General features: G+C 41.6%; 1 protein-coding gene across 1 annotated transcript in view; it reads right to left on the bottom strand.

Annotated features, from left to right (window-relative positions):
* Positions 1 to 14,174, bottom strand: part of PATL1 (PAT1 homolog 1, processing body mRNA decay factor) — a 706,345-nt gene that overhangs the window by 407,377 nt on the left and 284,794 nt on the right. The window contains exon 10 of the mRNA XM_069628825.1: positions 12,976 to 13,153. Within this exon, the coding sequence (XP_069484926.1) occupies positions 12,976 to 13,153 (178 nt within the window). The remainder of the gene's footprint in view (positions 1 to 12,975; positions 13,154 to 14,174) is intronic.

The following is a 14,174-nucleotide window of genomic DNA, read 5'->3' as shown; positions in this document are numbered from 1 at the left end:
CTTGTGAGCTGTCCACTTGCTTATGTGGAACACCAGCGTTGTGAAACAATTCTCGCCCTTCACGCTCGGATTTCAATGCTGCGGGTTGGGAGTCAAGCAGATAAGGGCTGGGGGCGTGGCGTAGGCCCCGTTTCTTCCACTTCTCTCCACCAGCATTGTGAAACACTGCTTGCCCTTCACACTCAGGCTTTACCGCTGCAGCCTGGGAGTCAAGCTGGTAAAGGCTGGGGGCATGGCTTAGGCCCCGTTTCTTCGCACCACCACTGCTCACCCTTCATGCTCAGGCTTTTGTATCACCCTAGCCTTTTACACTTGGGAATTTGGTTACCATTTACATGTGCTGAACGACAAGCTGTTGGCAGCAGATCCCTTTTTACAATTTTTGCATAATTTTTTGTTTGCACATTCGCGTTTACTGCGCCCGACTACTAAACGTGGCTAGTGTCCTGAAATGGCCATGCAACAAGATCTTTCGCATGTCCTTTGGCCATATTGTTGTTTGACCTTCTTCCCGCCTTCCCAGGCCAGGAAATCCCTTATATGGTAATTCATTTGTCCCGAAAAACTGCTGCTTAACCAGGCTACTCCTGGCCTGGTGTGTGTGGACCCAGGATGTGAGTGGGGCTGTCTGGTCCCACCTCACATCTGAGGAGCCTGAAAGTCAAGGTCTGGGGCAGGAGTGAAATTGTTAGGGAGTTTTACACAAGTTACTGTCTGTGACAAAACTTGGAAAAGCACACCTTAGGTGACAGGGTTGTAACCAGTTAGGTTTAGCCAAAAGGTTTGGTAGCAATGGCTGAGCAGCCAGGCTTCGTATAGGAAGGAGAAGAGCTGTAGCGAGGCAGACAGTACTTGGAGCATACAACTGGTTCAAGGAAACACTGACACACTTGATTTATATAAAATAGTTATTTCTTTTAGATACACTGAGGCTTTAGAAAATAAGTCATGTAAGTGCTTTCCACACAGTAAAATCACAGTAGAATAAAAAGGTAGCACACTTTAAATCAGAAATTTAAAGCAACACAAAATACTAATAAGCAAACTTAAAAAATGAACTCCTGCAACTTTATTTAATTCTTTCTTAACCATGCTTCAAAAGTACAAACCTACACTAAATGAGTCACAATCAGTCAAGGGGGGCACTGGGGATCCAGTGACCAAAGGCTGAGGAGGAAAGAGGTAGGTAAGCTGCAAACACACAATGGGACTCACGCTGCCCTGGAGAGTGGTGCAAGCAATGGTATTACCCAAATTGACCTTTTACAACTGTCCTTTTGCACAATTGACCTAATTATAGTGGTCCTAATTGACCTTCTGCACAATTGACCTTTATATTATTTTAGTTATTTTATATATGTATTGGGTTAGTTTTGGATTATAAATAATATAAGGGGATTGGGTGGGGGATTGCAGGGATTTTTTCGGATTGGGTGGGGTTTCCCCCCCGTATATATGTCCTAATGGACCTTCTAAATTAGGTCAATTCTCCCGAAGTCAATTCTCCCGAGGTCAATTGTGAAAAGGTCAATTAGTATATAACCCAAGTAACAATTTAGCTGCAACAGTCCATGAACACCTGAGCAATGCAACATGACCAATGTAAGTACCTATGCTTGAAACATTACCTTATCAATGAAGAACTTGGTGCAGCAGGTTGGTCCTCAATGTGAGGCAACAGTTGTCCCTGGTTCAGGTTTCATGGCCTGGATGGCTGAAGAAGGAACTTTGGAGGGAACAGACTGATGTACTCTAGCAATGGGAGGCCCAGCAGTGAATCCACACAACGCTGGTGCGTTGGTCACTAAACCATAGGCTATGGTTTAGTGACAGTCGTCATCCGGGAGACTTTTCTATGGTTCTCGGTCCTCGGCTCAGCTGAGGGGACTTCAAGGATTAGAAAAGTCTCACTGCATGCCCAGAAGGTGGCCCACAGGGTTTCAGCCAGATCCACACTATGCACGGCGTTGCACAGCAAAATGGCACAGGTCCCAGGGTATTGCAGGCAGGGAGGGTCACAGCTCTTTGTGGGCTGGCACAAAATGCAAGTGGTCTCCATACTGGTTGGTCCCAGTCTATGGGAAGACATCTTCAAGAGATCTTCCCTGTCGCTCGGAACTCTGGGTCGGGCCTTGGAAGATGCTGTGTGCAATATGGAAAATGTACCCAAACAGATAACACGTCGAAAGACGAAAAGGAAACAGTTTCCCAGTACAAACACTCTGAAGCAGTAGTCAGTCTCCCCATACCAAATTAGCGAAAGGCCAGTGAAGTATAGCTCAAGGCTTCACTTCTCTGCCAAAAAGTAATGACAAGGTATAAAACAAAAGCAAAACGTTTTGGGGTCCATAGAATAAGGAGAGAAGGTTGCCTAAAAAAAAAAAAAAGCATTCCAAACACCTATTACTAGTATCACATGCGTCACACCTAGACAAAATTGTGGAGATTAACCTTGTGCCACATCCAGCTAGAATTGTGAAGTTTAACCATGCTTCACTGTTAGATAGAGCTGTGAGGATTAACCACGCATCACACTTGGAGAGAATGAAGTTTTTATCCAGGTGTCAAATTCAGATAGAATTATGAAGTTTGGCCAGACGTCAGATTTGGATAGAATTGTGAAGATTAGCAATGCGTCCCATTCAAATAGAACCAAGAAGATTTACCATACCTCACACTTAGATAGAGTTGTGGAGATTAGTCATTTGTCACAACAGATAGGACTGTGTATACTAGCCCCATAGAAGAATTTAGCAAGTAGTCAAAGCACTAATCCACCCTGCTTCTACTTCCTCAAACACACCACCCAAACACTATACACTCCCACTGGGCTAGCCAACCTATACCTAACACAAACCCAACACAAGCCACACACACAACAAACCAACCCGTATGGACACAACAAGCCAGTGCACACAACCTAAAACACCTGTCAATCTACACATAAAACACACATTAACACAACAAACAGCCATACAGAAAATATCCCAGGCGTTGGACCTTACCCGTATGGATATAACAAGCCAGTGAATGCAACCTACCATCTGCAAGCCAACACACACACACACACACATCTCCTGTTTCTGGACCTATCCTATCATTCTTCCCTCACTCACCAACCCCACCCCCTTTCTTGCAGAGTCACATGAGTGCCTGGAGACATCCCTTGGGTGGTATTGGTGCGCGGTGTAAATCAACTTAACTAGTTCTAGCACTGCTTTAATAATTGAAAGTGCTTCTACCCCACATAAAACAAAACCTTCATCGACTTATAATAAACATCCTACTATTACGACAGTTCAAAGTCCACAAATCCAAAAAATAGCAAATACATTCCCTATTACTACTAGTACTACTATTTGAACGACGGTGCAAAGCACTTTCATTCAGCCAATAAAACCCAACATTGTAGCACTTCAATTACTTCCATTTCAAAAGCTAAAACTACTCATACCTAAAAGTAAAACAATGAATGTGCTAATGCAAACTGGTGTGGCATCAGCAAAAAAACAACTTGAACTTCTTTACTTTTAAGTAGTAGTATTTTAGAAAGTAAAAACCAAAATAGCCCACAAAAAAAACAAAAGATGTAACTATTACTACTACCCATTCGTATATGCATCAACTGAGGAACTACCACAAAAAAAGGGCCATAGTACTGACAGTAGTAAAAGCATTTCAAGCACTCTTACTAGCAAAACCAAGAAGCAACATCAAACACATAACTACCTCTGGAACAATCCCACTTCGAAAATTAAGATCTTGGAGATTCAGGGCTACTTTGAAACTCCTGAGCCAGATGATGCGTCAAGTGTAACAGAAGTAATTTGCACCATCTGCAAATCAAAATTAAATTTTATTCCCCAATTGGTACTTCCGAGACCTTTTCCTGAGATTCAGATTGAACATTTTACCAACAGGAGAAATATTACAAAGAAAAAGGCTGGACATCAGGGAAAGCTGCAGAATGTGCAAAAAAAAAAGGAGAGATAGAACCTCTGAAACACCTCATACTACAGTGTACCGGTTTAAGGAAAGAGCGAGAGCAGTGCTTGGGGGACATCCTTAGAAGCTACACGACAAGGAATGTCGATGAGTGGTGGAGGACTCTTGTAGAAGGAGAAAAAATGAAAACGACGTTAGCACTCATAAAATTAGTGATTTTAATCCTTAAGAAACCAGAGGAGATCAACAACATAACCCAGGACTAATAAGATGCTACCAAGCACTGCTACTAAGATACTGTATACCAAACGAAGAAACATGATGAAAGAACGGACACCACACAATCTGTTTAAATAAAATAAAAAATAAAAATAAAAAATTAAAAAAGGGGTAACCCTCAAAAATATATTTTAAGAAATTCAGCAATGATAGCATATATGCAAAATAAACATGACCATATCTATTTTAGAAATGTTTATAAAAATCAAACTACTGAACAAACATTCATAAAAATCCAGTTTAACTGTAGTTAGTTGAATGGGAGTGCGGTAGCCCCTCTACTGAGAACGAACATGGGTCAAATATACTGTTCTATGGAATGCCTTCCACTCAGGAGGGTCTACACAACCACGTTTTAGCTCACTCCACTCTTCACAGGAGAGAAAAAAACCATTTGCATATCAGCCTTTGTCCCACCCACAAGGGCAAACCAGCACCGAAGAGGACCACCAGCAACCCCAGACAAAATACTAAAAGAAAACATATAGAAACTAACTGTGGAAAAAGGAAATTAACCTACACCTTTTAAAGTTCCCAAAACACATCAAGTTGGTGATTCTTTGTCACTTCCAAATAGACCAGGTTTTGGTCCAGAGTATGCTTATTCTTTTTTATGCAAAACAAGGGTGGGGGGGTGGTTTGGGAATCTACCAGCACGAAAACAGCCCAATTGCCCGTTCTTGGGTGAATAACCCCTGGGAGAGACTCTACCAAGTCTTTAGCTTACTGTCCCTTTCACAGAGAAGACATTTCCCTGCATATCAGTCTTTGTCCTGCTCAGGGGCAGTCCAGCACCGAAATGCTAGGCAATTCACCAATGATTCTTTTTTAGTCTGCTTAAAATGAGGAACAATGTTTGCAATAGGAGAAATAAATTATGTTACTCGTCTGCAAAAATGAAAGTATCATCAATTAAGACATGCTTTTAAAAAGTAATTTATTAAAACAAGTTATTTTTTCAAATATAGCATACATATTCAAATTATTTGCACATGTAAATGTGTACTTTAATGCATATTTATAAATGTGGGCCTTTTGTGAATGTATCATACTGCGTATTACAATAAAATGGGTATATTAACAATAATACATTAATAACAATAAAATTACTATATTTTCAAAGCCAAATTATATATATTTTTAATTATAAACCCTGCAACAAACAACACACATTAATTTTATACCAATTTAAAATATCAATCCATTAATTAAAAAAATGTAGACACCACATAATATAATTTCAAATGTTGCTTCATGCTGCATAAAACATAACACCACTAAACATTTTTACTAGTTAAGAATGGGGAGGTAGGATAGCTCAGGGACAACGAGTTTGTCTTGGAAGCAAGACAATGCAGAGCAACACAGGTTTGTATTCCAATCCCGTGCTTAGAAAGCACTCGCTGGTAGTAAACCTGTTATGAAAGAACAATTCATAAAGTTTAAAACTACCAAAAGCAATAAAACAAAATAAAACATTTTTTTTTTACATTAACAACATTTAAGTCTAGTTTTACATACTTCCTCAATTTCTGGTGGTTTTCGGAATGATACCCAAAAAACAAATGTATCAAGTACCTCAAAGTATTCATATCATGACTTGGAGAACCTTTAATTGGTATTGTATTTTTCTAAAATACATTATACAATCAATAAAATGTAATTAATTTGCTATTTTCTATTGGACTCTTTTTCAAAGGTTATTAAAATTGGAAGTAATGTATGGCTTTAATGGAGAGATGTGGAGGCAGTCACAAAACGTATATTTACTTTTTTACCAAAAAATTATTTCAATGTTGCACAACTACAGCAAAAAAACACAATTACAACAAACATTTCTATATTTCAATTAAATAAGTTATAACACAATTTATTAAATGAAACCGTACTTTAAAACATGTTATAAACAATTACACATCCAAAGGAGTTAAGGTTAAACAAAAAAGCCAAAAGTGTAGAAACAAAAGAAATAACGTTAAAAAGGTAATATAAAAAATATATCAATAAATTATTTATTAACCTTAACTTGCCCACAGACCTAAAAACAAATATGATACATAAAAAAGCATTCAAATCATTGTTATAAAGTACAAATATATAAAATTCAATTAAGTGCACACTGTTAATACATCAAAATACCATAACATTTTTATGATACAAAAATACTACTTAGTTAAAAACAATTTGTATATACACCATTTAAAAAGAACATACTGCACACGTTTACTTAATAAAAAAGCAGCTATCAAAATAAAACATCACTATATACAGAAACATTTTAATTTGATAATTTGCATTACAAAAAATAAACTATATTTTACAATTACAAATGTATTATTCAGTAACATAAGATACAATATACAGTAAACATTTAAAAAATACACTAAACAAAAACGACGCTATTACTTAACATTTATGTCAACATCAATATATACACAATTTATACAATTTACTAATTTAATAACAGTACAATTATAAGTCATACTTTACATAAACAAATAAACATCTAATTTCTACTAAAACATAATTACTAAATAATGCAAAACGTAAATAGTAACAAAAGCAGCCCAAATATAATGCACTAAAACAATCATTTTTATCAAATAAATATTTTTAAAACAAATTACATCGCCTTCACTGTAAGATAATTTGACAACCCAAGATAAATATTACAAAACAAAAACAGGGCGAGTTAAGGGTACCATGATATTTGATTTAAATGTAATAAATGGAAACATAACATTTTTCTCAATGTATTGATAATCTATTTTTATGCTGTTAATTTAACATTACAATTTTTGTTTCTAGACTAGGTTTTTGTTGGTTTAAGATGAACTTTTGTACGTTTTTGTTTTCTCCATTCCTTCTTGTGGGCTCTGTGTCTTTTGGAACTCTATTCTTTGTAATCTACCTGTATAATGGAGTCTGTCTGATCCATAGCACTAAAAGGCATCTGTGTTTTACTACTGCAGCACACTGCTCCTTAGGGTCCTCCTTTAAGATTCTATTCATGTAACTACAGTTCTTAAGGATAGAGAGATGCTTAGTGTCTCTGCCAAAACTCGTCAGAGATTGGCACACATCACCTTCAGTGGAGTGCCAAAGGGATACCTGGTATCCCCCTTCTCTCTGCTACTGTGACTTTTTAGTCACATAGACAAACACCTAGTTATGGCTGTTGGCAGTGGACGTGCTCTACCAACTATTGTGTATTTTGTCTACCGCAGTCTATGTCCATAGCCTTGGTAGTGCACAATAGGGGCACCCAAGTACCAACTTGGGGCCTCCCTTCTTTTTTCACCATTACAAGCGTGGTTGTTCTTAGACCTTTTTCTACCATTCTGAGAGGGGGAGGTCAATGTGCGTTTTGCCATTGGTGGGAACCCATGGTATCCCTGCCTAAGCGCCAGAGTGAAGCAGGGGAGGCGATTTCCACCCTCATGTCATTTGTCTACCAGAGTGCCTGAATATGTCCAGCTCTCACAGGGGGTCTGGGTGTCCTGGTTGGACAGCCAAATGCCCCTGTCTTTAAAATGCTAAGAGCTTGCAGAGCAGTGTGTGCTGGAACTGTATAGAAGGTGAGGTTCTGGAGTGAAAAGCAAGTTGATCACTGGAAACAGAAGTAACCGAAGAAGAAGACGACCAGAGACGCCTGCAGACACACTGTGTGAAGAGGCTACTGTTGACCTGACCCCATTTTCTATGTGACAGAGAAGCTTCGAAGAGTACTGCCTCCCTTTGGCTGGTGGAAACAACCAGTCCTAAGACGAACTTTGAAACAAGCCATCTCCCGAGGTCCTAGGAGCTTCCAGAGATGCAGAACTCCAATGCCAGGTGACCTGCTGCTCATTTCGAGTGCATCGTCGTGGAAAGGCAGAATCCGTCCAAATCTTTGCTGAACCCGTAAGGACACTTCAGAGATCCAATCCAACTCTCCCAGACCCCATCACCAGAGTGTGGGACTGCAGGAAGCAAAGACGATTGACCAGCAATATGTGTCCTCTGTTGGTGCTGCAGAAAAGGCGCCAAAACCTCAGAGTGAACCAAGTAGTTGCTAAAAGTCATGTCACTGGTCCTCCCTCGAGACGGCTGCTGAGAGATCCCCATCCATTGTCCTGCCTTCAGTCACCAGACCAAGGAATCCAGAGGTCGGGTGCAGAGCTGAAACATTGCGGAGCATCCAGCACAAACATTTTCTTCTAACCTAAAGTACTTTGGAGAAAAAGGTATTGCTTACCTGATTCCAGGAAGTCGCTTCAGAGCATTGGAGTGTATGTAGTGCTGTCCAGGGCAACCCCCTCTCATCTCTGACCTGGGCCGCTGCTTGTGTCCTCTTCTCACGTCCGTTTTAAGGTCACCCTTTGTTAGTTGTTAGAAACTCTAGACACTGGAAGAAACCCACAGGAACTCGTTATTCACCGATTGTCAAGACTTCAAGTCCTCTCCAAACTGCCTTTAGCTAGGGTTGTGTTTCTGGACTTAAAAAACTTACTAGGCAAAGAAACTGTCTCTAGAACCTTGAACTACGTTTTGGTTGCACTAACCAACCATTTTCCTCCCTTTAAGTGACTTTACTATGTGTTTGCACAGTAAATGTATTACCGTATACACTGTTGAAAACTGCACGAGTGCAGAATGACCAATAATACGATAACCTTGTTTTTTCCCGTTCTAACGTTGCTACAAATATAACCAGTGTTAGGGAGAATTCTCCGAAATGTGCCAATTCCCTCTACCTTACAGACCCCCAGCAACTTTGCTGGATTTTGAGGCCTTGATTATTTTTAACCTGGAGGGAATGAGACCCTTTTTCCCACTCATGTATTTTAATGTGATTTTGTACAATGTTTCTTTTGGTTGTGGAGTCTGAAAATCCATAGGCATCATCGTTTACATTGTGTCACAAAGCACCTTCAGTGCAGTGACACAGGGACGTCTTTCAGATTTCCCAAAGGTTTAAATAACTTCTGTGGGATAAACTCCTGTTTCCCAGAGCAGTAAAGTGAAATTGACTTTACTTACATTTGTAACTTTCTAGACCCAGCACACACTATCTTACAATAGGGTGCTAGAGGGGCTACTTCGTAACCCCTTGGTCTAGCATTTCATGTAACATTTTTATGTTACCCTTTCCTCACTGAATGTCTGGTGACCGTGGTTTACTTCTACTACCATTATGGGATTGTACCGCGGGCTGCGTTTGCAGCCACGGAAAAGCAACCATGGGCTTTTTCTTTTTCAAAATGGCCCGGTCTTCTTTTTTCGCCATTTCTTTGTGGAAAGGTCCTTCTTGAGATTTACTCTGCGCCCCAAACCAGGTTTGGTCCCTTTGTTCATTTTGCCTTTGGGGGGATTACGAGTGAAGCCCGCCTCTGGCTCCAAGGTGTCTGTCAGGGTTATGAAGCAAGGGAAGTGCCTGAAACTCCCTGTGCTTAGTCTACTAGGAGACAGGAATGTACTCTTAGGTGACTGGCCAGCTGGCTGTCCGGCAAGGACAGCGACCCTGCTGGGTGACTGACAGCTAGGCTGGAATGAATGGGAGAAAGCTGCATAAAAAGGCGAGGCTTTTTGGCTTAGAAGGCAGAGTCGACCACTGGACGAAGGAAGCCATAGAAGAACTTGAAAAGGACGCTTCCTGCTACTCCTGGACTGTTGGTTTGCCCGGTGAAGCCCTGCTGATGTGCTGAAACTCCAAATTTGTATCGCCAGAGAAGCCCCTGCAAGGACGACTTCTCCCTTTGAGTTGGTGGGACCAATCAACTCACAAAGTAAGCCACCTGGACATCCTCTCAAAGCTGGTCGAGTTTCCACTGCAGTCGCTGCTGGAACCGGATAGACAGGGAGAGGAACACCAGTTTGTGTGCATTGCTTTTAAGCTGGCCAAGAGCTCCAGGAAGCAGGACTGACCGAGCTGAGCCCCCTCAACAGAGTGCGGGACCCCAGATGCAAGGTAAGCCCATCTCGACAGCCTGAAACCACTGTGTTGCTATTTGCAGTAGACGCGAGGAGCTGAAACACCGAAGTGCCACTTGTTTTAAGATTGCCGGTTGCAAGCAATGACCGTCCCATTGCAGTGCAGTGACCGCCCCATTGCAGTGCAGGTGTTCCCAGAAGTCCTCCCTCTTGTCCCCACGACTGAGGCCCAGGAACAGTGAGATCTGCATAGCTGCACAGGAACAGAAGTCATCTGCTGCCCTTTTTCTTCAACCTAAAGGTACTGTAAAGTCTAAGAGAACTTACCTCTTGTTGTGTAGCCACTTGTCATCGTTGGAGACTTGAATGGTTGCATGTGTAGAGTTGCTTGCAGCTTCTTTACTTCACAGGCCTAATCAGCTTGTGGCCCTACTTTGATTTCTTCTATTCTACAAAAACTTTATAAACATTGGAAAATACGTTCTACTTACCTGCAAGAAGTGCTTCAGTTCACCTTGACTTTTGATAACTTAACATTGGCTGGCTTGGCTCCCTGAATGACTCTTCTCTCTTCTGCTTATGTGTTTTGCCTTCCTTGCAGGAAAGGGTTAACTGACTTTGCATTGGGGGGTTGTTTTGAAAGTACTTACCTACTTAAGAATAACTGTGTGAATACTTGTTTTATTCTCAACTCTCTTCTCTTTAACACTACTCCCAAGAATATTCTAAATGCAACAGAAATACATTAACGCCAACAGCACCCTAGCTATTGAAGTCACCTGAGGGTGTAGGTAGTGCCCGTGTGTCATCGCAAATGGGTATTTGCTGATTTAGAAAACTAAGACTGTATTTTTGGAGTGAATTTGTGTGTTGCTTTATATTGCTCCCTTCTGAAGGCTTATTCTAACTGACTGATAAATTAATAACTGTTTAATCAAGAAACCTTGTGTGTAAGAGTTTATTTGAATACTTGTCACTGTGAATCTCTGTGTAACTCACCGACAGCTCACATTGACACCTCTTGAGATAAGGCTGGCTGCTCAACACGCTACTAACCTGTGTAGTACAGACTTATACCAAAGATTGGGTTCCTATTGCCAGGTGGTCAGGGTTTTTGTAGTGCACCCAAAGGGTACTGCATACAATCTTGCCGAACAAATGTGAACAAACACAAAAGTAACTGCCCTTTGAAGTGTATTATCAAGTAATCCTAAGTGTTCTAGTACAGACCACTGAAGTATTTAAGGGGACTCTGGTGTAAATATAATAAATATATACTTTTTATATAACTATGTATAAGTGCTTCTTTATTGTGCATGTCTAGCTAAGATTCAGTGTAGTTAACCTACAACTCACATCTTCCTCTTAAGATGAGCCTGACTGCTCTGCCACTCTACCAAGGACCTGAGCTAGTACAGACTTATACTAAGAGTTGGGGATCTACAAACCACTGAGATAGCTCACTAAAGTCTTACTGCCAGTAGGATGTTAGGAAAACTCCCCTAACAGTGAGATATGGAGACCTTCTCTGTGCTCACGGACCATCTCGCTCCTTTTGCCTGCCACCACTGAAGAAGTGCACTGCTCCGGCGATTCCTGTGCAACTCCTGCAGCTCCATTTCTTTGCTTTTTCATTTTTATTTTGTGTTGAATGTCCTGCTTTTTCCAGCCCTTAGCTGTGTCCTCCACCTGAGTGTTGCTCTCGGAGGGTTGTGCAGATGACCAGGATGTTGCACTTAGTCGAATTCATGAGGGCGACCAAGTTATGGATTCTAATTGATTGTAGAATATGATCCACTAGAGTTAAGATAGGTGTCGGCAGAATGCTGCCTTTAAAGGTAAGCAGGGTCTTAAATGTAGCCACTTAATGATCGCTGGAAGCATGCAGAATATATCCACCATAATTTATCAATCCAGATGTTGTAATTTATGTTAGCCTCTCAGTTCCCTCCTACAGGGCTGGTTCTGAAAATGCCTCCCAATTCCATTGGTATGTAATAAAACAGGACCCTTCAAACAGTGGTTGAACTGTACGAAAAGAAGTAGTGGAACCATGTTCCCTGCTGGTCTGCACCGCTCTCCACAAACCCCATTCCCACGCCCCCTCCCATGCACAATACAAACACCAAAACACATGTGCTTGCTCTTAAGGGAACGTTCAGCGCAGTGCACTGAAAGGGCACCTTTCAACTTTTCCTACACTTTTATTTTAAAACAAAACCATTCCGGATCGGTTTCTTTTTCAAAATTAAAGTATACGAATGGTACAACTTAATTAAAAGTAGTAGAGGCGCACCACTCCCGACCGCTCCCGCCCACTTCGACCATTGCCCTCAAATGAGGGAACTAGCAACTTGCATTCTCATGAAACAGCTGAAATACATTCCGCTCATGTGAGCTCACATGGATAATTTGCACCGTTTTGCTAAGCTAGGCTTATTTTACCGATAATCTTAACTATCTAATGTAATGAGTGCTATGTTCATTGAACCATGGTTTTAAGTGTTTTCTTTCTAACTGTGCAATTTTCAATACACTCATTTAGCACAATGTAAATAATGCAAATCTGCTGGAAAATCTCAGCGAAACAAGGAAAAAGCTGTATTAAACACATTGAACTGACAAGGCTCACATGCCTAATATTAGTTAAGTGGTTGGTGCACACATCCCCTACCAAAGGTGTATATATGTTGGTATGTATTACCAAGGCACCTACAAGACCCAGTTCTGTCTTGGCTCTGCAGTTAAATCCTCTGGTACTGAAAACAATGCCTATTGTGGCTAAAACTGGGCAGAATCCTGTGGCTATTCACAACCATTTCCTGCTATGGGACACACCTGATAATAATAGTCGTCCAAGTACGGGTCAGTGCTTTGCAGTTGCATCATCTGTATCTTGGAGACCCAGAGCTTCTCTCGCTGCATCATGAGGTTGGCATAGGGGTCCTTTCTCAACTGGTCCTGAAGCATGCTGTGGTGAGCCCGGTCTCCAGCTCCATTTAGGTTCCGGTTCTGACTGTCAACAGAGAAAACAAATATCTAAGCATGATGCCGAGATTCACTCCATAAGAACTTGTTTCTGCGGTTCCTTTAACATGCAGGCTTGAATGTATTAGGCACTTATACATGGGCACACTCCTCCCATGCCCTTGCAGAACCCAACACACTACATGTATGCTTTATCTAACATCCCCATTGTTATATGACGGCACTCTCTCCTTTAGTATTACCCCAGATCTCGAAAAACCCTCAGTCCCCATCCCCCGTTCCCTCCCAGGCCCTCTGTATGGCTCTGGCTTCTCACTTCACCACTAAAACTCAGGACATCCTGTCCTCGCTCTCCTCATCCTCTCCCTCTCAAGGCACCCTCTGGCCACCCCTACCTCTCCTTCTCATTTCTTCTCTTTCTCTCTGACAACACCCAAGGTTTCTAGACAAGTACAATCAGTGAAAGTGTCATCCAAACAGGTGCTGTGCTCCCCTGCTCCTCCAGAACCATCAAGGACCAAATGGACACCCTTGCTCCAGTCTTGGCCGATTTCTGCAATCACTCTTTCGCCACTGGATTTTTTCCCCTAACTCCACAAGCACTCCCTTGTGCACCCACTCCTTAAAAAGCCTTCTGCCAATCCTACCTGTCCGGCAAACTATCGCCCAACCTCTAGCACTCCTTTCCTGGGCAGACTCCTGGAAAAGCTGGCCATCTCCCATCCTACTCTCCACATTGCAACTGTTAGTTGCCCCATGACCATTGGTCTGGCTTCAGAGCAGCAAGAGGCACAGAAACTAGTCTCCTGAACACCTGTGAAGATCTGCTCTTAGACTCCAGCCTTCCTTCTGTCCTCCTCTTCCTTGACCTTTCCTCTGGTTTTGACACGGTCAACCACTCCATCCTGATCAATCGACTGAGAACCTGGGCATCACGGATCAGGCCCTGCAGTGGTTGACCTTCCTCCTGGACCTACCCTTCCAAGGCCAACTTGGGTCCTTTCTCTCCACAACCTCTCTCTCCACATGTGGTGTTCCCCAGGACTCTA

The sequence above is a fragment of the Ambystoma mexicanum genome, chromosome 12, assembly GCF_040938575.1.
Source record: "Ambystoma mexicanum isolate Mex_15411 chromosome 12, UKY_AmexF1_1, whole genome shotgun sequence".
In the NCBI taxonomy this organism is placed as follows: domain Eukaryota; kingdom Metazoa; phylum Chordata; class Amphibia; order Caudata; family Ambystomatidae; genus Ambystoma; species Ambystoma mexicanum.
Note: the sequence above shows the minus strand (reverse complement) of the source record. Positions and strands in the feature narration are given on the sequence as shown.